The 27,023-nt window shown below is 51.5% G+C and overlaps 1 protein-coding gene across 5 annotated transcripts in view; it reads right to left on the bottom strand.

Annotated features, from left to right (window-relative positions):
- Positions 1-27,023, bottom strand: part of Jakmip1 (janus kinase and microtubule interacting protein 1) — a 72,936-nt gene that overhangs the window by 26,918 nt on the left and 18,995 nt on the right. For 4 of the 5 annotated variants that reach the window (XM_090343847.1, XM_090343849.1, XM_090343845.1 and 1 more), the window contains exons 2-8: positions 14,300-14,565; positions 11,870-12,364; positions 7,998-8,207; positions 7,048-7,167; positions 4,202-4,348; positions 3,925-4,065; positions 2,394-2,453 (exon numbers count right to left, since the gene is read on the bottom strand). In XM_090343847.1, coding sequence (XP_090199973.1) covers positions 2,394-2,453; positions 3,925-4,065; positions 4,202-4,348; positions 7,048-7,167; positions 7,998-8,207; positions 11,870-12,364; positions 14,300-14,428 — 1,302 coding nt within the window. In that variant the 5' untranslated portion in view covers positions 14,429-14,565. The remainder of the gene's footprint in view (positions 1-2,393; positions 2,454-3,924; positions 4,066-4,201; positions 4,349-7,047; positions 7,168-7,997; positions 8,208-11,869; positions 12,365-14,299; positions 14,566-27,023) is intronic. The other variant, XM_090343848.1, reaches the window with a different exon arrangement.

The raw sequence follows: 27,023 nt of genomic DNA on the forward strand, positions 1-27,023 counted from the left end.
ACACACTAAGTGCTTAGAGCTCAGTATTAACCAACAATTCCAGGTGTCAAAATGTCTTCTCCAATTGCAGCAGGGGGGAGGGGATGCATCCAAATGGCAACACCCAGCGCCCAGGGGAGGCACTGGGAGAGGGAAGGAATGGAACACTTTTATCAGCCAGGTCTGGCTCTGTTATGGCCAAGAGAAAAGCACAGATTTCAATAGACACTTCTAGAACAACTTGTTTCTGAGATGCTGATATTATATAATGTTATACATAAAGGTTGACTGGTTCCTACTTGGGTGTGGCAGGCTGTGGGCCTTTCAACTCCCAGACTAGTCTACAAATCACTCTTCTCTGAGTGGCTCTTGCATTGCACACACCTGTGTCTCCTTCAACTGGTACTATGGATGCTGCAATGCCCAGCTCACAGGGCAGCGGCAAGGATTCTGTGAGATGGCATCCAAGCACCGGGGACACAGCAAACCTCCAAGGGCTGACCTCTTGCTAGCAACCTCAACCCCAATATGCCCCAGAGGCCACCGGGAGGCACCCACGACCGTATGTGCCTCACAGATACATAGTATTTGGCTTACAGTATTTGAGATGTTGGCACCAACATTTAAAAATCCTTAGAGCCCAGAGATGGGAGGGGAAACTTAAGGAAAGCAAAGGAAGGGTGATACTGTCCACAAAAAAAAAAGAAAAAAGGAAAGAAAAAGAAATACTCATTACCTGGCACATGAAATGGTAATGCCTCTATACAACCTCTTAATAACAATGAAATTATTTTTTAACCCCCCGATCTTACATAAAGGTGTTTAGCTTGAATTATGTCCTCCCCCAAAATGTTGAGTCATTTTGCTCATGCCTATAACTTTAGCTATTCAAGAGGCTAAGATGTGAGAGGATCAAGGTTCAAAGCCATCCTGGATGGACAAATCCAAGCGCCTCTTATCCCCAGCTACCCAACAAAAATCTGGGAAGTGGAGGTGTACAGTCCTAGGTTTGAGCAAAGAAGACAAGCAGGAGGGCTAGGCTCTGAGTTCAAACCCCAGTACCTGCACAGAAGATGTTGAAGTCCTAACCATGATGCTGCAGAACAATCGCTTATTTAGAAACTGGGTTGTTGCAGAAGCGATTATTAAATCAACTTGAGATCACACTGGAGTAGAGTCCCAATTCAGCAACCCATCCTTAAAGTGACAGTCACATGAAAACAGAGACCCCTGGGGGCACACTGTCCAGCAAAGATGGCAGGCCACAGTTACGCAGCTGCAAACCAGAAAATACCAGAGGGTGCCAGGAGGGCACAGAGGGAGGGAGCACAACTCTGGTCTGTTGGTCTAAGAGACACATCTTATGCACTTTGCTAAGTGAACCCTAGAAATCTGATCTGTGAACGTCGAACACCTGCTGGCCCATCTTCTACCCACCTATATTCTGAGCCTGGTTGACCTGGCCCCCACCTCTCCCTACTGTCAGTCTGACTTCAAGGCCACTCACTGTCACAGCTATACAGCTGTCTAACCTACAAAAGAGAAAAGCTGCTCTCTATCAGAAGAAAACACAGGCAGGAGCCCGGTTCAGTACAGAACCGAAGATCCATGTCATTTGCATGTGACAGGTTTCAACATGTCCCATGAACGATTCCCTTCTTTGCCATTTCCTCCAGTCTGCTCCCTTCCACCCCAGCCAGGTCCCATGGGCATTTGAGCTCACAAGCCCCCACTCTCCACTTCAGGGCATGACATCACTGTGAGGAGGGGACCTACATTCTGCAAAGAGAATGCAGTTCTGAGCCAGGAACTGGTGGCTCATGCTGTCGACCTAGCTGACATCAGGAAGATCAAGGTTCTGGGCTAGCCTAGGCAGAAAAGTGTACAACACTCCATTTCAAAGGAAAGACAGTGGCGTATGCCTGTCATCCCAGCAACAACAAGGAGCTTAAAGTAGGCAGATCACACCTCAGGTACACCCCAGGCGGGCAGCAAGCCCCTACCCTAAACTAATCAGTGCAAGACAGCTGGAAACGCAGCTCAGAGGTATCATGCCAGCCTAGCAGAGAATGAGTTTCTACATCCAGCTCCTGGTTTTTCAGAATAGTAAGTGAGACTGTACAAGCCAGTCTGAGTGTCCTGAAATCCTTCAAAAGATCTGAATATGCATGTTTTCAATTTGGGTGAACAAATCCAAAGCCTAAATTCAGAACTGCACCAGTAAGTTTTTGTGAATACATTATCATAACTGGGTCACATCACACACCCATAATTTATCCTTCTTTGAGAGAAGGATAACACACACATGTGCCCACCCACAGGCTCTCTCCTTGCCCTTCCCTTCCTTTTCTTCCCCTCCCCTTCCGATGCCAACTGACCCCTCAGCTCTGAGACATAACACTGTCGAGGCTCACCTTGGGAGGCTTTAAGCTCTTTCCTCGATGCCTCTTGGAACGCAGCAACCGTTCTCTCTCCTGCGAGATGAAACACAATTGTACCAGTTCTGGCTGTTTGTTAGGCTGCAGTTGGCTCTCAGGGAGCGCTCCCCGCCAGCCGTGCCAGTTCAGCTTGGTCTGGTCGAGGTCCACAGGGATGAGCCCTTTCTGCCAGGCCCTGTCCCATCCCACCCAAGCCTGTCTTCTGTGAGAATCCCATGACTATCTGCTCCAAGCAGGTAGAAAGCCCTTTGGCACAGTGTGGGAACATGTACAGCCTTCACAGTGGGGGCCAAATTCCCTAGAGCCTCCTTACAGTCAAGTGACTGCTTTATTTCCCTGATCCTGGTTCTTCTGTTGTCATACGGGGCTGGACCCTGCGCTACAGCACTGCCCTAAGAAAGAGACAGAAACTTGGGACCACTGGTGGTGGAAACAGCCCCAGTGGGCCAGGGACAGAAGGATGGCACTGTGGACGGACAGAACGGAGACAACCCTCCTGGCACATACCCCTCTGGTCCAGTGGCACACACCTGGTGAACAGCTTCAGCCTACAGTCCACCAAGTCTGTCTCTATGATCCCTAGCTCTATACAGATAGGTGGGTGGAAGATGGATGAAAGCAGGTGATAAGGGAGGAAGGATTGAAAGGGACAGAGGTGGCGGACAGAGGGAACAAGACAATTCTAGAAAAATCATTTCCTAGAATTCGGATCTCTGTTTACTCTTCAAAAAACCCATAAAGGGACCCTCACCAGCTTCTGGGGCAGAAAGACTGCATTCTGCCTCTAAATTCAGCTCAGGCTCTCTGCTAGTGTGCCCCGCCTACCTATGACAGGTATACTTCCTGCTTCTCTTTCAAATGTCTGCACCCCAACTGTCATGAGACATTGTACACAGCTTTGGCAGGACCTTCAAGCTCTAGTCTGACAAAAAGGGCTGAGTTTTCAGGCTCAAGTTCATGATCCCTGGGCGTGACTCAGTGGTATTTTTTGCCTATCTAGTAAGTACAAGGCCCTGAGTTCAAACCCAAGAGAGAAAGGAAAGAAGAGAAGAAAGGTAGGGAGGGAAGGAGAGAGGGAAGGAAGAATTCAAGTTCATGCCTGTAACTACTGAGTTAAAAAAAATAAAAATAAATAAATTTTAAGGCCAGTTGCAGGGCAACTTGGGGAACACAGCATGATTATCTGTTAGAAAAAAAATAATGAACTAGTCAGTCGGAAAGTCAGGAATTCAGAGACTTCTCAGAGACAGATCAGGCTGGATTTTCTTAACCACAGCCAACAAGGAGACCATTGGAGAGGCAGGAGTTACCATGGAAACTGTTCCCAGGTAGCCGTGGTCTCATTCCAGTGACGCCCAGGCTGCACAGAGTGGACGTGGGCACTGCAGGGAGCAGAGGGGAGCTGGGACCGAGTGGACGTGGGCAGGGAGCAGGAGGGGGCTGGGAGTTCCTGCTTTTGCCTAGCCCCCCCTCCAGCCCTCTCCCGACCCTGCCAGGCATCACATACCAGAGAGAGGTCGTCGATGACATGCTGCTGCTCCAGCACCTGGAGCCTCAGAAAGGCAATCTCCTGCTCGTCCCTGGTCAGGCTGAGGTCGTCCAGCGAAGTGTGGCGCCTCAGCGAGCTCTGGGCGGACAGCTTTTCCTTCTGCAGGGCATGTGGGAGAGTCAGCAGAACACACAGAGGGCCGTGCTGGCCTGTGGGCTCTGGGGACGGGGTTGGTGACTCCGAGAACCCGGAAGTTCTGTGCAGTGAGGCTTTGGAGAAGGCGGCGGGAGCTTACCACTTCCACGTTCTCCCTGGTGAGGGTCTTGATCTTCTCCTCCATGCGTTGGATGCTCTGCAGAAGGTCCTCGTTCTTCTTGTTCATCCGCTTGTTCTTCTCCACCAGCGGCTTCAGCTGCACCTCCGTCTCTCTGGAGCGCTTGAGCTGCAGTGGGACGCACCGTCAGGAAGCCTGAAGGCTGCAGGGGTCTCCCTGCCAGGCCGCAGCTCCCCCTCCTGCTCCCATCACCAGTGCTTCTATCCTAGACAGTGCAAACCCCAGAAACACCACAAAGTGCCTCCCCGGGCTGAGCCTTGCCACACCCACAGTGACAACAGTGATTTGATGATGGCCTGGTCAGTGTGACAGGAGCAGGCTGGTGGCCTACAAATGGTGGCTAAGCACCCACGGCCATGCACCACACACAGAAAGGTCTGCCCACCACCAGTGCTTCCTGGCCGCCCTGCCCCAGTCACACGCTGGCTGCAGCTCCAGTCTTCAAACCACAGGCTCGCTCAGCCAGTGCTAGGCTCGGCGCTGAGTGGCAGGCTCACGTGGCCTGTCCTGAGTCCTGCCAACCTCACATCTCCACTCCCAGCCTCTGGAGCCCCTCTTATGCCCCTCTTGGCCATCTTGCCTCCAGCCCAGAACATGGGACTTTGAACAGAAAAGCTTGGTGGTAAGGTTCACCTTCTAGAACAATCCATGGCTCTGACTGTAATACGGAGGACAGACCAGTAAGACAGACTGGTGAGAAATCACAGTTGTGGGGTATAAGGGAAGAAGTTCGTGCTACACACTTAGAGGTACCTCCTTTTCCTTCTGAGCTCAGCACCGCTGGGGCAGGCTCCACTTCCGGCTGCCTGAGCACACTCAGGGTCTCCAAAAAGGATACAAAATGGCAGCCCCTGCCCTAGACTTGCAGTCAGAATTGGTAATTGTCTAAGATCTCAATGGACAAGGAACACAGTTTCAATGTCTAGTACAAGCAGTCACCATGCACTGAGTCCTCACCACCAACCTGCCAGGCCCTGGCCCCTCCCCACTGCTGGCCCCTGACCAAGGCGAGGCTATACTCCACAACCTGAGCTGCAACCTGACAGCTTGCTAGAATAGAGGCAAGCACGAGGCTGGTTAGGAACACACTGTGTTCCGTTGCCTGCTGTGAAAGTGTCACACTCTGATGGCCTCTGAAAACCCTTAGTCATGTGGACACAGTACTGAAGCTAGAAACCCACCCAGACAGCCAGGCGTTGACCTTCCTCGTGGGGGGTGTTTACTGTGAGAGCCTAGGCACTGCCATGAGGGCAACAGCTGGTAGAGCCTGGGGGTCTATCACGTATCATGTGTGTAAGACAAGATGGACAGAGCTGTGCAAACCAACAGGGAAGACATAACTGCTAAGTCTAAAGTGAGGGAAAAAAAATTCCACATGGCAAAACAAAACAGCCAAACCAAAAGGGGCCTCGTGGTGGGCGTGGTGCGGGCTCCCCAGGTTGAGGGGCTGAGCCATGGCCTGAGGCACTACAAATACACTGGTGTGGCCTGACGCTTAGAAGCAGCCGGTGTGTGATTCCAGAGTCACTCAGCAGGTTGTCAGCCCCTGGGTGTTTCTAAGTGACGAGCAGAAGTAGAATCAATGCATTAATTATCTCATCAAAGCCAACCTGCCTTTAAGCCCACTGGGGGGAAATGAATTTTTATCCCGCTAAAACTGTGAAGAAAAGCCTGGCATAGCAGCACACACTTGTAATCCCAGCTACTTGGGAGGTGGAGGTAGGAGGATCTTGGTGCAACGCCTCCTGGGCAAAACCTCAAGACTCTATCTCAAAAACGAACTAAAAGCAAGGAGAGGGGCATGGTCAAAAGCTTGCCTAGCAAGTGAGAGGTCACAATTTCAACACTCAGCAATAATAATAATAATTGTGTCATCAGATCAACTACTGAAGGAATATTCGATATCCAGGTTTTCTTTTTCTTTTCTTTTTGGTGAAGGCTTCCTCAAGTAGCCTCAGGATCCTGAGTACTGGGGATTACAAACATGAGATGGGGTGCCCAGCCCTGAAAAAGGAATTTCGCGAAGCTGGTCCTACCCAGGCCTTCTAGGTGGTTAGGGGTTTCCTTCTGGACGGGTATCAGGTGGGTAATGAGCAATCTGTGCTTGAATATGCCTCTTCACTATCGGAGAACAAAGAAGTGGGCTTGTAGGTCAAATTGTCTAGACCAGCAATGCTCAAGGGCCCTCGGAGGGCCAGCTGCTGAAAACTGTGGGAACTTCTCTCACGGCTCCCACGAGGGGACCAGGAGGTGCCAGATGCTCTGCACGTGGGAGACTGAGTCTCCTGGTGGACATCCCTGACCATGCAAGGTCCTAAGCAAAGTCAGCCTCTCCCTCCTGCAGCTTCCCAACTCTGGGGCCAAAGGAAGGTAGCTCTAAACCTAGCGGGGGCTCCGGCCTGAGCCCTGCCCCTGGTAGTTCCCACAATGATGGTTGTTCTCCATCACTTAATTTACAGGGTACGACCCCCCGCCCCCCGGCTAACTGCAGTTTTAAGGACCAATGGTCTGCAGAGCCCAGAGATTGGGAATGGAGTCACCCTGTGCTTTGCTGTTCTCAGTCTCAACTACAAACAACACGACAGCAGAGTCCTCACTGCTCACTGACTCCTCCTGCTTCCTGAGGATAATGCCCTGCAGATACAACCAGCGAGTGTCTTTCAGGACCAGGTGTTAGATTGTTTTAATCAATGGGAAGGAAAGCAAGCCAAGAGGACCTCTGCGTTCACCTCCTGTTTGAGGCGTTTCCTGGCCCCAGAGCCCCTCCCTGGCTCCCTCCAAACACTGCCAGTCTCCAGCCTGGTTACCAGCTCATTCCTCTCATCTGCCAAGAGGGTATTTCTGTCTTCCAGCTTCCGTATCACTGAATTCAGTTCAGCAATTTTTAGCTGAAACCTCCTCACGTCTCGCTCATCCATATGTTGATCCTAAAAAACCCAAAAATAAAAATTAAGAAGCAGAATTCACAAGTGCCGCGAAGCTGCAGTGCTCTGAAGCACTCCGCGAGTCTTCCAAAGCACGCACAAGGACGCAGCAGGAGGACCATGAGAGGGCCGGAGGGCGGGCAGCACACGGAACCTTGCCACGTGCTGTGGGCATGCTTTGCTTCCAGGTGAGAGAGACTTGAAATCCTTGTAAGGCGCCCAAATGTCCAGCCCTTCGGGACCTCAAGATGAAGCCCCACCCATGTCCTGCAGACACCCATCACATGCCAGAATGAGCCAGCATCCCTCCGTGGCAGATTCTGTCCCTCTTATACACTAAAACAACCACAACTCCTACAGCACACAGCACGTATCATTCACTGAAGATGCCCAGCAGCAAGTGAATGGATGGATATGGATGAATGGTCCTCTGCCCCTTTGCCAGAAGTCCAGTCATCGCTCCAGTGCCCTTGCACTTGCTGCTAGGACAGCTTCTACTGGTCTGCAGGACTCTGCCTTGTCCCTCCTGTCCTGCTTGGGTTCCCTCTGGGGCACCCAGCATGGGCCCTCCTCCTCCTCTGAGAGCACCATGCCTTGCTTAAAGCTGAGCTGGGGTCGCAGCAGGTGAAGGTGGCCTGGTGCTGGTGCTGCATGCTGGCCTGGCCCACAGTGAACGTTGGTGAGTGTGGGAGAAAGGGAAGGATGTGAGGACAGGGAGGCCCGAGGGGTGGAGGAGAGGCCAGGGAAAGGCAGGCGAGCCAGACAGGAGGATGCCCTGGCTGGGCAGTCAGCCCAGCAGCACAGACGGATGCTGAGGGGGTCCATGCCCTCACCTGGCCGCCCATGAGCTCTGCCATGTCCCCGATGCCAGGCGGGAGCTCCCTCTTCGGACTGCTGTGGTGCCGCTCAGCCTCTTTCACCTGCACCAGCTGCTCGTCCAAAGCCTCTTTCTGCATAAGCAGCCTCTGGGTCTGTCCGGCCTGCACACCCAGCTCCTTCTCCAGGGCCAGGATCACCCGGTCTTTCCCTTTGATTTCATCCATCTGAAAGAGAAAAGACAGGCCACGGGGCTCAGGATCAGGATCAGGAAACGGGCTCAGGGTCTTGGGCCTGCGCAGGTGAACTGGGCACACTCGGGACCTAGAGCTGCTAGAGCCCATAGCCCAGGCCTGGCTCCCCTTAGCCCGCTGAGGAAGGAGAAGATGCCAAGGACATATGCAGCTGCCGCAATCCAGCCTCAACCACACCTGCCTCACCTCAACCACACAAGTCTGCCTAGACTCCACTTGTGGGACTACACTGGCTGTGGTGTTACACTGTTCAGTTACGCTCACTGATTTCAGATACTGCATCCATCTTTATATTTACCAAATTCAGCTTGGTCCTAGTTTACTAACTTCCTATGCTGCTGGGCTCGTTGGCTTCTTAGTAATCTCATATCTGTGATCTGGAGAAATGATCCCGAACTTTCTTTTCTTGTAATACAATGGAAATCAGTTGTGCTGTCTTCATAAATAAGTTAGAATGTATCAATATGTGAGAAAAACTATCTTTTCTGTCTAAATGTGTTGCTTAAAATTCCTGCTTTGGCCTGGAGGCTTGGCTTGGAAAAGAGGAACTGCTTTGGAATAAGAAAGAAATGGAATGTAAGGTTTTGCCTTAAGCTGGTTTCTTTTAAGATGAACTTAAGACTTCAGGCTGGCCAGATACTGGTAGCTCACGCTTGTAATCCTATCTACTCAGGAGGTTGAGATTTGAAGATGGAGGTTCAAAGCCAGCTGGGGCAAGGAAATCCATGAGGTTCTATCTCCAATTAATCACCGGAAAACAAGAAGGGGTGCTGTGGTTCGTGTGGTAGAGTGCTAGCCTTGAGCTGAAGAGCTTAGGGACAGCATACAGGCCCAGAGTTCAGACCCACGGGAGGGGGGGCGGAGCACCATCTCAGACTATTCAATAAATAGCAGAGGATCACAGTACAAAAGGAAATGTACTGATTACCAGGCTCATGTAATAGGGATCCCTCTGTACATAGTAATTTTAAAAAATTCCATATGGTATGGGTATACTAAGATTGTATACAGTTAATCTTATCTCAAAGTCACCTTATGTAAATATATTTTACTCTACTCAGACTAAGCAATCGTGAGCAGATTGTAACCTGAACTCAACCAATCTGACAGAGGGACGGGGCCAGCCACACTGAGGATAAACGGGGAAGCAGCCTGCCTGTGCCAGGCGCTTGCTTGAACGATGGCACACCCTTCTGCAAAAGTAAATTTTGCATTACTGAGACAACTCTTTATTTTCATGTATACCATTGTGAGTCCAACGATTCTAGGAGAGCATAATTTGTAACAAATATTGCTGTTTTCTGGAAAAATCTGGGCATAAATTCTTGACAAAATTTACCATGAAGGACTCTGGGTCTATGCTTCTCTTTGTTTAGAAAAATTATTAATTACAGACTTAGCTCTTGGGCAGCTCCAGAACGGCTCAGGGTTTTCTGTTTCCTGTGTGTTCATTCGGGGAAGTTACACTTGTTGCAGGAGGATCTCTACGTCCACTTTCCTGTTGTTTGTTGCTGATGCATGTCCCTCACCACCCACAGGGAGCAGGGGGGATTCCCCTGCACTCCCCAGGCTTAGGACCTGGGTCACCGCTGCCTGTCTCAGTGGTCTTGGGGGCTTATTAGCTCCTGAAGTCTCTAATTGCCTTTCTAGAGCTCACTGTGATTCTTGCTGGTTATGACTTCCCTCGGCCTTACTCTGGGAGTTTAACAGCTATTTTTCTTTCATCCTGAGATGATGCCTCGACCCACCAATTTTGAAAAGCAGCCGCCTTTGATGAAAGTGTACCATGTTCTTTCCAAAGCAACATTCCCCAGCTGCTGATTTGCAGGTTCTGCAGGGTACCTCAGGTTGCACCACCATGCTTACGTTTCCAGGTCTGTACTCATTTGCGGCGTGCGTATTCCAATGCTAGTGACAGGAGAGTACTTATTTCCAACTCAAATTGGGGCTTGCTTCTTCTAGTTTTTTTTTTATTTCATATATTTTCAAGTTCATTATTATTGCTACTGGTGGTATTATCAGGGACTGAACTCATGGCATTATATTTGCAAAGTAGGTGCTCTATCATTTGAGCTGTGCCTCCTACCCTTTTTTGCCTTGATTATTTTCAAGATAGGGGTTTGATTTGTGCTCCCCATGTCTCTCATGGCACCACGCACCCCCAGCCTCTGGCTGATATGGATTATCACAAACTTTTTCTTTTTGCCAGTCCCTGGGGCTTGAACTCAGGGTCTGGGCACTACCTGGGCTTCTTTGCTCAAGGCTAGCACTCTGCCACTTAAGCCACAGCACCACTTCCAGCTTTTTCTGTGTATCTGGTACCAGGGCTTCGTGAATGTTAGGCTAGGACTCTACCACTAGGCTATGCTCCTGGCCCTAACACAAACTTTTATGCCCAAAATGGCCTCAAATCATGATCCTTCATCACTGCCTCCCACATAGCTAGGACTGTAGGTTTGAGCCACTATGTTTTTTATTATTATTATTATTATTATTATTATTATTATTACTACTATGTTTTCCTGCTGAAGTATGTCATTCTTCCTTTGTAACAAGCATCCCTGTTTGTCTTTAGGGAAGGTCTGGTGTGGATACAGCCAATCTGCTTCACTGGTGCCTCCTGCTAGCCTTCTGTGGATCACCTTACTCCACTCCTCCTCCAGATGCAGCTCTTGTGCTGATCATTGACTGCTGAATCTCAGCTTTCTTAAGTGGCTTTGGCCTCCTGCACCATAGACTTCCATGTGTCCCATGTAGCTGTGTGTGGCCACACTGGCTATGTGTGGCAGGTCCTTCCTCTATTACACTGACTCCTATATCTAGTAAGGCTGAGAAGATGTCCCTCTGCTTTTGCAGCTAGGCTCCCTGGCCTCCAACAGCTCCACACAACTCACAGAATACACCATGGAGCAGGCTGGCCTACTCTGGGGTTCCCCTTTGAGAGACAGCATAACCCCTGGCTCACCATCAACCCAAAAGGAGCCTGGCCTGAGGAAGGCTGGCCCTCTGCCCCACCCAGACTCTGAATGAGGCAGGGGACCTGGCTGTGCCTTGGCTTGCCTGGGGGGAGGGGGCTCCCTGAGAGCTTGGGGAAAACCTGCATTTGACATTTCCTGCTACAAGTTGCAGGCACCATAGCCCAGCCTACTATACTAAAATGGAGGCGAGAATCTGCTCCTGGTTCTGGAGAATGAACATCTAGGGGCTCTGACCACAATCATGGTTCCTTCTTAGCGCATCTCTACCTTATCTGTGTCGCTGACACAAGCAACAAGAGCCATGCCTGCCAGCCTTCGAGGCCTGCATACCACACCCAGGGGTTTGCCAGAATCCCAGTGGCCGGCTCGAACGGTCCTCAAGGCCTGCATTAACTACATGCGTGCAGGAGGAGGAAGAGGGCTGCAGGGCGTGCGGGGAGGGCACATACCACGCAAGGCACATGAGGAGGGCACGTACCACGTGGGGACGCGCACAAGAACAGCGTGAACTACAGGGCATACCACGAAGGGCGCGCGGGGAGGGCACGAACCACACGGGGCATGTACAGGGGGAGGGCACGTACCACGTAGGGGCACGCATGAGAACAGCATGAGCTACAGGGCATACCACGCAGAGCGCACATGGAGGGCACGTACCAGCCTGCGGATGTCGCGCTCGCACTCGCGCTTGATGCGGTGCACCTCGTCCTGGTGCGCCTGGTAGGCGGCGCGCAGGTCGGCAGCCTTGGCCTTGTCGGCCTGCATGCAGTTGCCTAGCGCCTCCTCGGCCTGCTTGCGCGCCGCCTTCAGCTCCAGGATCTCCTGCTGCAGGCGCTGGCGCTCCCCGTCAAAGGCCCTGCGCGCCTCGTCACGGGCCTCCGCCAGCAGCGCGCCCTTGACCTTGTCAGTGGTGCCATCGCGCAGCGCGCTGAGGGCCGCCTGCAGCCGCAGCAGCTCCGCCTCGCGGATCTTGGTGGCGCGGGCGGCTTCCTGCTCGTGCTGGCGGATCAGCGCCTCGCGCAGCGCCTGCAGCTCCTTGGTCTTCTCCTCGTGCAGCTTGGCCTTGAGCTCCGAGATGTAGGCCGTGTGCCGCCGCTGCTCCTGTTCGCGCTCCAGCTTGGCTTCCTGCAGCCGCTCGCGCAGCTTGCCCACCTGCACACGGGCGCCCAAGCGGTCAGCACACGGGCTAGAGCTTCCCCAGGCCATGGGAGGGGCCTGGCCTGCCCTCTCCCCATCTCAGGCTGTGCTCTTCCTCACTACCGGGGTGGTTTTTGTTTCCGTTTCGGCTTTAGGATTGGTGATATGGGGTTTGTTTTGCATCTTTCCCTTAATGTTGGAAAAACACGGGAGGATGTCAGAGAGCCTGGTCTTGGATACCCTTCAATTCAGACCCATGACGAAGGAAGGCCCATTCATGGCATACGTGGCCCACAAAACACCAGAAACAGCTTCTCACCAAGGCCAAACGGACTGTAAGCCGGCAGTGCACCTGGCCTGTCACTGAACCTTTCTGGTCCTGTTTCCTTGTTTATAAACTAAGAAAAGCCACACATAACCACACAGGTTGGTGTAAGGCACCCAGTGCTGTCTGCAGGGTGGACATAAAATGTCTGCTGGCCTGTGCCTGTAGTCCTAGTTACTCCAGTCAAGACCAGCCCAGACAGAAAAGTCTGCAAGACTCTTATCTCCAAAATAACCAGCAAAACGCTGGGGTAGAGGCAAGCTCAAGTGGTAGAGCACCAGCAGAGCAAAGCTGAGCAATCAGGATTCCCTGGGTTCAAATACTAGTACTGGGAGGGAGGGAGGGAGGGAGGGAGGGTCAGCACCCTGACAGCTGAGGGGGGTGACTGGACACTAGTCTAGTCTCTGAGTGTCCAATACATATATCAGACCACCGGGGAAAGCAGAGACAGGTGACAGGGCTTCACAGCGGTGGTGGCCTGGAGCCCTGGTGTCTGACTTTGGTGTGTGGCTTTCCCTATAGCTGCAGCTGCTGCTCCTTGTGGGTATATCAGAGCTGCAGCCCCTGCATTTCTCCCACGCACACCAGCTGCCAGCCATGCAGGATCCCAGCAGGTGGCACCTCCTGAGAGGCCAGGTACCCCGGCCTGTGTCAGTAGCTGCCACAGTGGCAGGAGGCTAGCTGCGAAGACTCCCAATGCCTAGGGCTCCTGGAACCAGCCCTCCCACCCACTGTCTAGGCCAGGGCTCAGGCCTTGTCTGTACCAGGCCAGGTCTGGAAGCCCTGGCTGGCTCTGCCTCAACTCCAACAAGTCAGAGCTATGCCCAGGAAACACACAGTGGTGCTGGCAGCACACCAAATGTGATGGGGTTATCCAGCAGGGCAACGCTGGGTTGCTAATAGTGTGCCAAGCTGAGAAAACAGGCATTCTGACACTTCTGGTTGCTTGTCTGAGGTCCTGAAGCCAGTCAAGGATCAAGCAAGGATAGACATCCCCTCTATGTGGCCACAAAGCCCAGGCTCCATCCTGTGACAGCCTGAGTCCAGCGCTCAGCCTGGCATCTTCCCCACTGCCTACAAACTGCCTATCGGCCTGTGAGCAAAAGAGCCCACAGCACAGAACCAGACCTATTCCAAACTAACCTAGCCCTGAGTCCTGACACAGCCCTGCGGGGGGGGGGGGGGAGGCAGGGGAATCACTGCACCATCCTGAGACCTGACCCAGCCCTGTGGGGGTCACTCCACCACCCTGAGTCCTGACTCAGCCCTGTGGGGGTCACTCCACCACCCTGAGTCCTGACCCAGCCCTGTGGGGGCATCACTCTACCACCTGAATCCCGACCCAGCCCTGTGGGGATCACTCCACCTCTTGCTGGTAGGGAAGTAGACACATGGAGAGTCTGGGAGCCTGAGATCACAGCCATCATGTGGCAGGCCGCAAGCATACCCCACATCTCTGCCATTACTGCTAAAGTCCTCAGGATGGAAGAGAAGGGAGAGGCAGAGAGGAGAGACACCCAGGACCAGGCTCTCCACTCTGCCCTGTACCTGGTGTCCTCTCAGTGTTCCCACCCCCCGCCCCACCTCTCCCATCCCACCTTCCCCACCCATCCCCACCTCCCCACCTTGCTCTTTTCCTGCTGGAACTCGATCTGAATGCTGGTCAGCTTGGCCCGCAGCTCCTCATTGGCCATCTGTACCACATCCGTCTCCATCTCGGGCTTCTCGCCCTTGCCCCGGCTTTTCTTAGACATGCTTTCTCTACGGTTGAGCCACTGAGGTCCTGAGGTTCACACCTGCCTTCCAGCAGGCTCAGATGCCAGCTCTGCAGTGCTAAGCAGTGGCTCAGGGCTCCGCTCCTCTTCTGTGTAAGCCACCATCACTTGAGATCCTGGGGGAGGGGGGAGGGGGGGAGGGAGGGAGGGAGGGAGGAAGGGTAAAGGGGGAGGGGAGAGGAGGGGAGGGGGAGGGGAAGGGAAGGGAAGGGAAGGGAAGGGAAGGGGAGGGGAGGGAAGGGAGAAAGGTTGGTTAACAGAAGGCCTGACCTCTCCCTTGAGGATGCCTCTGGCTCTCACCCAGGCAGTGCGGAGTCCCCTGAAGTGGTAACAGGCAGTTCTCCCCACAAGAAGCCAGCCTGCACTTCCTGGCCCGGCTCCACTCCAGGATCCACTCCAGTCTGCCTCAACAGGTGAAGACAACACAGCCACAGCTATGTGACCGTGGTTAATTGGAGATGAGAGCCTCACAGGCTCTGTCCTACCCAAGCTGGCTTGGGATCTCCATCCTCAGAGCTCAGTCTCCTGAGTAGCTAGGATGATCGGTGATTGGTGGAAGAAAATAAACTCCAACAAACTACACTTAGAAAAAGCCAGAAGCATTGCTGTGGCTCAGTGGTAGAGCACTCACCTTCAGTGCTCAGACAGCATCTGGGCCCTGAGTTCAAACCCCAGGAAAAATGAGTAAGATAAAGTAACTGTGACTAACATGCGAAGGGCTCCAGAAAAGACAGGTAACATGAAAGAAGACAAAATGGCTGATGAGAGCAAAGTTAGCTAAAGACCACAGAGACCGAAATGAAGGCCTTCAATATGCTCAGGCCCTGAGTTCAAGCCCCAGGACTGGCAAAAAGAAAAGCAGGCAGAAGGACCAACAAATGATAAATATTTTAAATTTAAGTTCATATATAGAAAGAGCTTCAGGTAAGCATTAACTAAAAGTCAGAAAAAAACCTTGCCAGTAATGCAGCAAGGTATTTGTGATTTTAATTTATGGACAGGTAAAATGAATGAGAATAATTTTATTCTGGCTAAGAGACCCAATATTTCATTACAAATGATGGGGCCGGGAGTTTGGCCTAGTGGTAGAATATTTACCTAGCATGCACGAAGACCCAGATTCCATTCCTCAGTATCACATACATAGAAAAAACCAGAAATGGTGCTATGGCTCAAGTGGTAGAACTCTAGCCTTGAGAAAGCATAAGTACAGCGCTCAGGCCCAGAGTTCAAGTCCTAGGACTGGCAAAATAAATAAATAAATAGTATGTTGCTTTTTCAAAGTGGACTTGGCAATCAGTTGTAAATACGGTGTTGTTCACCCTAGCCTGACCCTAGGGTAACAAAAGTCTTCAAAGAAGTACCAACTTCTCATAAAGAGAAAATGGAATAGGGCTACAGAGGTAGGAAGCAATAAAAGACAAAAGCTGCAACAAAGAACAAGTAACAAATAGTAAACAGCATCAGAAACAGTAATTGTCAGTGGTCTGAATATATCCATAAAAAACAATCTCAGAGCAGATCCAAAGCAAAAGCCCATGATTCACTGTATAGAAAGCACTGAATTTTAAGACATGCATAAAAAGACAACTTATGCACATTTAAAAATAATTAGCAAGATGAAAGCACAAAGTATTTCTAGCTACTGCTAACTAACCTAACTGCAGTTGATACAGCCACTAAACCACAAGCAATCCAGTAAACCCTTCCCTACTGGGCTAAAGCCAACCACATTTTAAAAGTATACTCAGAGCTGGGCACTGGTGGCTTATGCCTATTATCAGCCTCAGGAGGCTGAGATGTAGGAATCACTGTTTAAAGCCAGCACAGGCAGGAAATGAAATTCTCATCTCCAATTAAGCACCAGAAAAGCCAAAAGTGGAGCTGTGGTTCAAGTGGTAGCATGCTAGTCTTGAGCAAAAGCACCTCAGAAACAGCACCCAGGCCCTGAGTTCAGGCCCCAAAACCAGGGAGGGGAAAAAAAAAAGTATCCTCAGTATAAAATCATGAATCTCAGGGGCAGGGCCTGCCTGTTCTCCCAGGGATTCTGAAGTTAGCAGGGCAGGAACTCTAATCAGTCCAGGCTATGAGTATTTTAGAAGTCCCCCTATGTCTCCCCCTTCTCTGCCAGTCCTCCCTCCCTGCCATCATGGGGAGAGCGGCTCTGCTCCCAAATTCTCTGTAAGGCTCACAGGACATTTACATGTGTAAACACCCACAGCAACTATTTCATGTTATCTGTATCTGGAGAGGGTTGGAAGGAGGCTGAATGAGAGATGGAGCCTTCACTAAACCCAATTCCTTAAGGCACAAATAAAGAATCTCATGCAGATTAACCCCCTGCAGGGGGCAGCAGACTCATTTGCTCTTGAGACTGGTCCTGGGGAGGGAAGGGGTGGATTGGTTTTCTGCAGTACCAGGATCTGAACTAAGGGCTGCATGCTCACACAGCCAGCTTGCTAGGCTGGCCCTCTACCACTACAGCCAGGCCTCCAGCCCAGCTTTCTGCTGGTAATTCTGGAAAGAGTCTCGTGAACTTTTCTGCCTAGACTGAGTTTGACACGTGATCCTCTGGACCTTAGCCTTCCTAGGAGCTGAGATTACAGGTATGAGCCACTGTGCTAGAGTGGAGTGATTTTATTTCCCATCTCTGTCTTCCTCAAGATATTCATGATGGCAATGTAACATTTTGACATAGATAAAGGATTTTAAAATGCCCCTACACAATTTGGCAGAACAGTACTTCTTCTGCTGGAATGGTAAGGCCCTGTATGGTGGCACACAGCTGTACTCCCAGGTTTTGGGGTGAGGAGGTTCACAGTTCAAGGCCATCTCTGATCAAAAAAAAAGTAAGACTCTTTTCCTATCAAGAAGCCCAATGTCCTGGTGCACATCTGTAACCCCAGGTACACAAGAGGCCATAGGTAAGAGAGTCATGGTCCAAGATCAGCCCAAGCAAGAAACAAGAACCAGTTGGAAAAATGGCTAAAAGCAGGTGTGATCTTTGCTTAACTGGTAGACGTGTGTGTGTGTGTGTGTGTGTGTGTGTGTGTGTGTGTGTGTGTGTGTCTGTCTGTCTGTCTGTCTGTCTGTATGTGTCTGTGTTTTGAACTCAGGGCCTAGGTGATACCCCTTAGTACTCAAGGCTGGTGCTCTACCACTTGAGCCACAACTCCATGGTTAATTTAGAGGTAAGAGTCTCACAGAGTTTTCTTGCCAGGCTGGCTCTGACCTGTGATCCTCAGATCTCAGCCTCCTGAGGAGCTACGTTTACAGGCGTGAGCCACCATGCCTGGCTCTAGGTTATATCTCTCTAATAGCACAGAGTAATACACTTGATGAACATAGAAATCATCAGCAAAATACAGGAAAACCAACCTGGTACACAGTGCCAGCCAAGGTGGGCTCTGCCCTGCCTGGCAGGGCCACTCTCAGGCTGGATGTCATCTCCTCCTGCTTCACTTCCCTCCAAGCCTACAAATTTCCCCATCTGCCCTAAGCTTCCTGCTGACCTGTATACTAGCCACGCCAGGCTGTCCTCACCTATGGCCTCATTCCCATGCGATCCTTCATTCATTCAATACTCACTGAACCTTCCTGGTATAGGATGCTCATGTGAATTCTGCCCTCCTGGAGCTCACATCTCCTGACCTTCCATTCCTTGGTGCCAGGTCCCTGGCCTGTGGGCCTGTGCTCCCAGAACCTGCCTCTGATCTGGCACTAAGCAGGTACTGCAAGAGGATGGAAAGAGGATAGCCTCTGCTTCAACAGCCAGGGTGCCTGTGGCTCAGGTAAAGAATACAACAGAAGGCGGCTATGGGGTCCTGAATTTCATTACAAGGCCAAGGATGGAGGGAAGGGATGGGGAGGGCTGCAGGCTGATAAAACAGAAGCCTTGTTCACACTCCTGAGTGTGGGTGAAACGCAAACTCAAGCCCATCACACCCCCATGGCTCCAGCAAAGCCTTGTGCACCCCAACAATGCAGAAGTACAGCCTTCCTATGGACTGCGTTTCTGCCTGAAACTCCCCAAACATCTCTCCCACCTCTCTCCCCACCCCCTCTCTCTCTTGCCAGTCCTGGGGCTTGAACTCAGGTCTTACGCACTGTCCTTGGGCTTTCTCAAAGCTAGAGCTCTACCACTTGAACCACACTACCACTTCTGGCTTTTTTATGTCTATGGTACTGAGGAATGGAACCCAGGGCTTTATCCATGCTAGACGAGCACGCTACCACTCAGCCATGCTCCTGTCCCCCCTTTCTTGTGCTGATGCTGGTACTTGAACCCTGAGTCTGGGTGCTGCTGTCCCTGAGTTTTTTACTCAAGGTGTGCACTCTACCCTTTCAGCTACAACTCCACGTCTAGCTTTTTTGGTGGTTAGAGTCAAAGAATCTCATGGACTTTCCTGCTCTGACTGGCTTTGAATCACCACCAATCTCAGAGCTCAGCCTTAGGAGTTGCTAGGATTAGATGTAGGGGCCACCAGAGCCCAGCTTCTTCTTTCCTAAACCCTTTTTTTTTGGTCAGTCATGGAGCTTGAACTCAGGACCCCCCCCTTGTCTTCTGAGACCCTCCTGGGCCTAGAGCTATTTCCAAAAGCACCTGCTACCTGACTCTAGCCCATTCCTCTGCTTCAGGATAATGGCTCCATGGTTTCCAACCACAATCCTTCTACCTATGTCATCCACATAGCTGAGGTCATAGCAGCATGCCACCATACTTGAGGTATTAGTTTTTGTCGCAGGCTGGCCTCAATCCTCAATCTCTGCCTCCCAAGTAACTAAGATTACAGGAATAAGTATAGCAGAAGTAGTGTTTTATTCATGGGTAGGCATCCAGATATAAACATGAAGGGCTTGTTTTACTTTGAGGCCTGCAGCCTGGAGGGGTGCAGAAGGACAGAAGGCAAGAGTGATATGATCTGAGAGGTGACCCATGATGCCAAGGAATGCTGTCTCTACTCCAACTAGAGGCTGGAGAGCTGTGGGATGGGGCAAAAGCTCTGCCCCTGGGCACCTGAGACTAAGGCTCTTCCCCCTCAGCTGCCTTCAAAGTTTTGGTATCTGGAGCAGGTTGAGGTTCTGATCCATCCACAGGCTGGAGCTGGAGCTGGAGCTGGAAAGCAGTCCCCCACCTGGCCTGTGTGGGCCAGGGAGCCAATGGGCAGGAAAAGAAAACCGAGAGTGAATTGCTTATGATCATTATCAATAACTTCATAATTCTAAAAGTAAAATCAGCCTGGTAAGGAAGCCCACACCTGTCATCCCAGCATTCAGGAGGCTAAAGAAGGACGACTAAGGGTTTGAAGCCAGCTTAGGCTACATGAGACCTAGCCTAGAGCAAACAGTAAAATCAGGGACTAAAGCACAGCAGTGAAAAACTTGCCTGGCATGTGTGAGCTCCCGGATTCAATCCTCAGCACTCCCAATTTTTCAAAGCCCCATACAGAAACAAAATCAGGCTATCCAAGAAAAAATGTGGATGGTACAGAAGATGAAGTAAATTCACAACGCCACATCCATGTGTAGCCATAGTCTGGGATGGGTGTGTCTTGCGGTGCGGGGGGAGCAGCTAGCAAGGAGCAGCACCTGCCTCCCTGCACCTACCCTACTCCAGCCCTCCCTTGGGCTGTTCTGCCTATACTGCCTTCCAGTATCGGGAACTCTCAGGACACAAAGGCAAAGGCAGCGCTTCAGTCATGAAGGCCCAACCTCAGGGAAATACAACTACTTTAAGGATGTAGAAGACCTGACTGACTTGGAGCTGGCTACACACAGACAGAAAGAATGTCAACTCCATCTGTTTCCCAAAGATTAAAATACAGGCAGAGCAGCAATGACCTAATTATATATAGAAATATATACAACCCTGATAACTAAAGTGTAGTAAGGGAAGACAGGCAGGGGGGATTCCAACAGTGTAAGTCCTCTGAACAACTAACAATCTAACAAAGTCAACACCGGGAAGCTAGAACGCGCTGGACAGGAGAAGTTAAGGGGGCAGATGAATGGCAAGAGGAAGGGTGGGTGAAGGCAGTTATAATACTCAACATACATATATGAAAATGAAGCCAGGGGATCTGAGGGGAGGGTGGGGTTGGGAGAGATTGGGGAGAGTAATGGAAGGGGGGACACCAAGATGCATTGGACTTACAAACTGAAACACCTTCCTACAACTACAAGGGTTTATTTTTTGTTTTGGTTTTGGTTTTGGAACTCTGGGTCTGGGCACTGTCCCCCAGCAATTCAGCTCAAGGCTACCATCCTTCCAGTTTTCTGGTGGTTAACTGGAGGTAAGTCTCATGGACTTTAGTGCCCGGGCTGGTTCGAACCTCCATAGTAACAAAAAAAATTCTATACCTAGACCTATTAACAAGCCCCAAACTGCATGGAGTTGCCTTTTGATCTATACAGGTTTTCCCTTCCACTTAACCAACAACCCACACCTCCTACCACCAGCTCATACCACAACCACTGAGTAGAGGCTCGTATCCCAGGCTCCCCAGCTTTCCCAGGCTCTCAAGCCTCACCCAGAACCAAAGTGACAGCATGAGGCTGGCAGGCATAGCTCAGCCAGTGGTACATGCCCCCCGCACCCCCGCACATGAGCAGCCTGACTTTCTGTTCCCCAGAACGTCATTGCCCTCTTCCTGAAGCTCCATACCTCTCCCTGCACCCCAACTTCTAGCTAGCACATTCCACCATATCAAGAAGGCATAGGACAGCGGCCAGTGCTGCATGCAGCACACCCCTCAGGATGCTTCCAGATTCACACCGTCATGCTCTGCACCCCACACTGGGAGAGAAAAAGACTAGAAGTCGCTTCACAGCCCAGGGCTGGGGCCCCTCATCCACCACAGGATCTCTTTAAAGCCCATCTTTAAAGCTTCATACATCCGGGAGGGCAGCAACCAAGGCCCTTTGAGACCCCAGGGCCTCTCCCAGGCCTGATGCAGCAGAGGTTTGACATCCAGGAATAAATACCTCCCTCTTGTGGGGCCTGCTGCTCTCGGCTAGCCTGGGCATAATGAAGAGAACTGCTTTAGTGTGTGTGCGCGTGCGTGCATGCGTGCGTGCGTACGTACGTGCGTGTGTGTGTGTGTGTGTGCGTGCGAGCATTCCTTCCTTCTGAAACCAACCCAGCAGGCTCTCCCTGGGCCCAGGAAATTGCTTTAATGCTTCCTCCTGAAACCAACCCAGCATTTTCTCTGGGCCCAGGAAATTGCTTTAATGCCACCAATGGGAAGAAAAAGTCTTCCAAAAGTATCTTTGAAGATGCAGGACTCTACAGTCAGCTTCCTAGACCAGCCATACCCCAGAACCCTCCACCCTAACAGGGCAGCTTCACCACCTCCACACTAAAGTGGGCAGCACCAGGAACCTTCCACATGCTCCCCTGACACTCATAGCTGCATCCTGGCCCTCCTCCATCCACCATGCCTTGGACTTATTGGGTCAAACCGCCCCATCTAATACCAGTACCATTTCTGTACCCCACAAAATCCAAGCTGTGGTCCCAGACTACTTCCTACAGCAGCTCAGGTGCACAGCGCCCCCTTGTGGGCCTCCAGCTCTGCCTCTGCTGGCCTCACCTGGAAGCCCCAGCTCACATTAATGTCCAGTGAATGTCACCTCCCCAGTGTTGACCCTAGAAACTCACACCCTGCCTCGCTGTTCCCACAGCCCTCCAGTCCTCCTCCATATCTCCTTACACTCTTCAGTACGCTGAAGGCTGGAGCTAAGAGTGAGGAAGGCGCGACACAACATGGTTACAGCACAGAGCCAGACAAGAAGCGGAGGGGGAGAGAGGGGAGGGGCGGGGAAAGGAGAGGAAAAAGAAGGGGAGGGGGAGAAGAAGGGGAAGGGAAAGGAGAGGCACAGGTTGGGGCAGAGCCAGGCTCTGAGTGCCTCTCCTTTGAGCAGTGTGTAAAGGTGTCTCATTCATCCCAACAGTGGAACAGCACAGCCAGGCCAGAGCAGGAGGATGGACTCCTGGGGGAGGGGGGCAGGAACCTGAACCTGAACAACAGGTTGGTTCTCCAGCCATACCACCGTGATCCCGAGGACCTCACAAGGTGTGCCACCCTGAGAGGGCATGGTCTCCACAGGAAACATCCTTTATCCCCAGCCATGCGCTCCTCACCCCCTCCCTCCCCACCCAGCTCCATGGAGATTTACCCGACCCTGCCCCACATAAGCTCGGTCCCAGCTCTCTACACTGCATCCTTCCAACAGCCTAAGCATCAAATCTATTCTTATCCCACTTCAGGAATTAAAATTTACAGAGACAGAGGAACTTGCCCCAAGTGCTCTTATCAGATTATCAGAAGACACAGGCAGGCTGGGCTGGCTCCAGGCTGTGGTAGAAGCAAGGAAAACTGGGAAACTCCTACTTACCCTTAGCAACCCACCTTTAAGTGGACAGACCCAAGAACCAACCAGGGGAGTGGTGCTGAGATCAGAATGGCAGAGCACTATCCCACCCTAGCGAGCATGAGGCTCCGAGACCAAGGCAGAGCACACACGTATGTACACACACACACACACACACATACACGCGCGCGCGCGCCAGGGATCAGTACAGCTGAGAGAGTGCTGTGTACTTCCTTCCTTAGCATTTGCAAAACTAAATCCAGAGCCATTGCCTGGAGCTTTCCCCTCAGCCTGGTTGTCTAGGTACCCCAGGCTCCAAGGCTGAGATGCAAATCTCAGATCCATGGCAATGCAAGGCTCTGGTGTGTCTTCCACAGCCTGCTTGTCTGTTTGCTCTCCTTCCTTAAGCCAAAGGCACATTGGGCCCCACCAGCGGAGCACCCCAGCTTCACTGTCCCTGAGACCAGGCCTTAGGATTCTCACGGCCATGCCTGACACTCAGACTTTCGTGTCTATGTCTCTGACAGCTGGCCAGTGACCTCAGCCTCCCTACTTCCTGTCACTAGTCTGATGACCAGTTAGCCTCCAATGCTCTTTGGGGTGGGAGCTGAGTAGAGGCTGAGCCAGCAATGCATCCCAAGACCTGGGAAATCAATCTCTGCATGACAGAGGTGACTCGTGATCACGAGGCAACTACAAACACAGAGATACGGAAATCCTTAAGCTGTCACTTGAACTCAAGCCTCACCTTTGTGGACTAAAAGCCCTGATTAACCCCAGCAACCTGGAGCCAGGCAATGGAAGCGAGAGGCCCAGCTCAGCGGCCACTTCCTGGGAGCCCGGGTGCCACCCTGGGCAGCGCCTGCCATCTCTGTTCTCAGTCACTGCACCGAGGTCTTGGTGACGAGCCAGCCCTGAAGTGGTCTGTGGGGGCTGAATGACAAGATGGAGACACCCCAGGCTTTGTGGGCACCCACAGTGCTGGCCTTCCTTGGGGATCATTTTATCCCCCGAAAGAACTAAGCTTAGGAAACACCTACAAGCCTCACAGGAGTTACCTGGGCCATCGTCCGGAGCTGCCCCAATGAAGAACCATGCCCTAGGCAGGGCTCCAGCGGTCAGCTGCTTCTGACCCTTTCCCATAGGTGGCTGTGGCCATGTCATCCTGCTCATCAGCCTCCCATCTCACTGAAGGTCCAGAAGGTGCAGGCCACACAGGGCCCCACACCCACCTCTGCCCTGCAGATGCAGGGGTCAGGATAAATATGGGACATGGGGCAGCTTCCCCCTGCTTCCAGGAAGAAAGAACACAGGCTTCCTGGGAGGGTAAGGAAGTACCTGGGAATCAGGGCATCCAGCCCAAAGTTTCCCATACCAGGAGCAGATGTGTGCCACTCACAAAGGCTGCCTGGGCCCTCAGGAGAAGCTCTGGCTCATCTAATTCTTACTCATTAAAAAAAAAAAAAATCTTTTAGCAGTCATGGAGCTTGAACTCAGGGCCTGGGCACTGTCCTTGGACACATTTTGCTCAAGGCTAGAGCTCTACCACTTGAGCCACAGTGCTACTTCTGGCTTTGGCTGTGTATGTGGTACCAAGGAATAGAACCCAGGACTTCATGCATGCTAGATGCACACTCTACCACTAGACTATGCTCCTGGCCCCCAAATTCTTACTCCTATCTTTTGCCACATAAAGTAATATTCACAGGTTCCAAGAATCAAGGAAATGTGTATTTAGCTTCAACAGTTACCAGAGTTAGACCCCTGCATCCACCAGGATCCTAAAAGAATTAGGGCTGCTGCTCCCTCTAATACTGCTGCCTCTCTGCAGTGGCCCTGCCATCCCATCACTCATTTCCTTGTCCCTCCATCTCTTCCTCATCCTTCACAGTCACCTTTGACTGTTGCCAGTACTTTCAAAATACCAGGCTCCCAACACTACACCTTCTCCTGAAGAAACAGCTTCAAGGGGGAGGTCCTGAGCCTTGGGCCACGAGCCTCGGGCCTTGGGCCTCTGCCAGCTCACCCTGCCAGTGAGCATGTTGTATCTTCAGTGTGCAGGGTTTATAGTGTCACCTGCCCAGGCCATACAGGTTCCTGGTTCCAGATGTCTTCTGAGTCAGCTTGAAGAAGTCACAGAAGCTGAATCTCCGCCCATCAATCTCCGTTAGATGAAGGGACCAAAGTCATTTTTGGAAAATGTGACAGGATAATTAGAAGTATAGGAAAGAGTAAAAATTGCACTTGTGTTTCTTTTAAAATAAAAACGGGCGATATGTTGGGAGCCAGAGTAGAATCAAATTGTACCTTGATTTGCATCAGACCATGCTTTATTGTCTTATTGTTTTATGGCCTTATTCTGTTTAAATTACCTGAGATTTACCATATGAATGTAACAGTTGGAAGTTCCCTGGTTTCAAGAAGGGATATAAGCTGGAGTTGACAATAAACGAGGCAGTCTTTTCCTGGACTGCAGACATCCCGGACCCGGTGTGTCTGTCTCTCTTCTATTTTTTCCTAGTCCTTGCCCCCTATTTCAGGAACCCCAATCTGCGAACCCTGGTTTGCTGCCGGCTGGCCCCGGCACTGTTTCATTAATGAAACACAAGTACCTTGGCTTGAAGACTGGGTGACAATTGAATGCAGAATGCTCTGGTCTAGAGCCTGCCCCAAATGAGAGGACAGTAGAACAGTGGCCCAACCCCACCAGATCCTCGACACAAGGGAAGCCTTGTCTCTTGAGCCTAGCTTCACACACCCCTGGGGGCCCCACAAGCAGCAGGAGGGGAATGCAAACCAAAGCCCCCACAGGTCGGCTGCCTTCAGTCCTGCCAGCCAGCTGTAGACAAACGCAAGGTCATGGAAATTGAACTCCAAGCACTATGAGTGGATGGATCGGTAAGTGCTGTTCTGGAATGGTTTGTCCCTTCCTTCAAGATGCCAAACCCTGAGTTACCAGATGACTCAGCCTACCACATTAAGAGCTGGGAACACAAACATACTCAAAGATGCACACGAAATGCCACGGACAACACTGTCCATAACAGCCAAAAAGTGGCAGCAGCCCAAAGGCCCATCAACTATAAAGGGAGAAACAAAGTGGTAGCTAATGTTCTCTCCGATGGAATGTTGTTTGGACACAAAAAAGGAAGTCCTGGCCTTGCACAGTGGCTCACGCCAATAATCTTAGCTGCTGAGATCAGAGGATCAAGGTTCAAAACTAGCCCAGACAATAAAGGACCTGAGACTCTTATCTCCAATTAACCTCTAGAAAACAGAAAGTGGGGCTTGGCTCAAGGGTAGGGTGGTAGCCTTTAGCTGAAGAGCTCAGGGACAATGCCCAGGCCCAATTCAAGCCCCATGACCTGGGGGTGGAGGAGGAGGAGGGGATGTTTCCTTCTCACATGTGTTTGGATCCTGGGTGTCTTGTTCATTTGACTACAGGTGAGAATGAAATATGTCTTCTTCCTCCTGCTGCCCCAGCACAGAGCCTGTCCCTGCCTGTCAACATGGGGCCATTCACAGGCCACGTGGATTGACAAGACCACAGTCAGACAAGCCTGGGCCCAAAGCTCACCCAGCCTCTGAGGGCAGCAGGTGCAGGAGAGCCTCCTGGCCAGTACCCACCTCCCCTTTCCTGGCTCTGATCCCAGGGATGGCCACAAGAATGACACCACCATCCACCTACAGGTGATGCCAGCTCACTACTCCCCGGCAAGTGGTGACAATGGCAACAGAGTAATCTAAAAATAAAGGGGGGGGGCTCATTGAGTGGCTACACAGCGCCCTGCAAGTCCACACATTTTACTATTAGCACCAATACCATTCTCCTGACCAATGGACCCACCACTGTCACATCTGAATCACTGCTACCACCTCTGCTACCATCACCTCCACACGACCATCACCATTAATTACCACCATCATCACTACTTCCACCATCACGACATCACCTCCACCATCATGACCATCACCACTATCAGCATCACCACAGCACGACACAATCTCCATACATCTTTCTTTTCTGGTACTGGGGACTGAATCTAGAGCCTCCACCTTGCTAAGCAAGTGTTCTACTATTAGTAACAATCCCAGTCCTCTGTCTGTGTTTCTGAGATAGTCTCCCCACCTTGCCCAAGCTGGCCTCAAACTCACAATTCCCCTGCCTCTGTCTCCAGAGGAGCTGGAATTATAGGCATAC

Source organism: Megascapheus bottae, chromosome 13 (genome assembly GCF_031878675.1).
Source record: "Megascapheus bottae isolate mThoBot1 chromosome 13, mThoBot2.hap1, whole genome shotgun sequence".
NCBI lineage: Eukaryota > Metazoa > Chordata > Mammalia > Rodentia > Geomyidae > Megascapheus > Megascapheus bottae.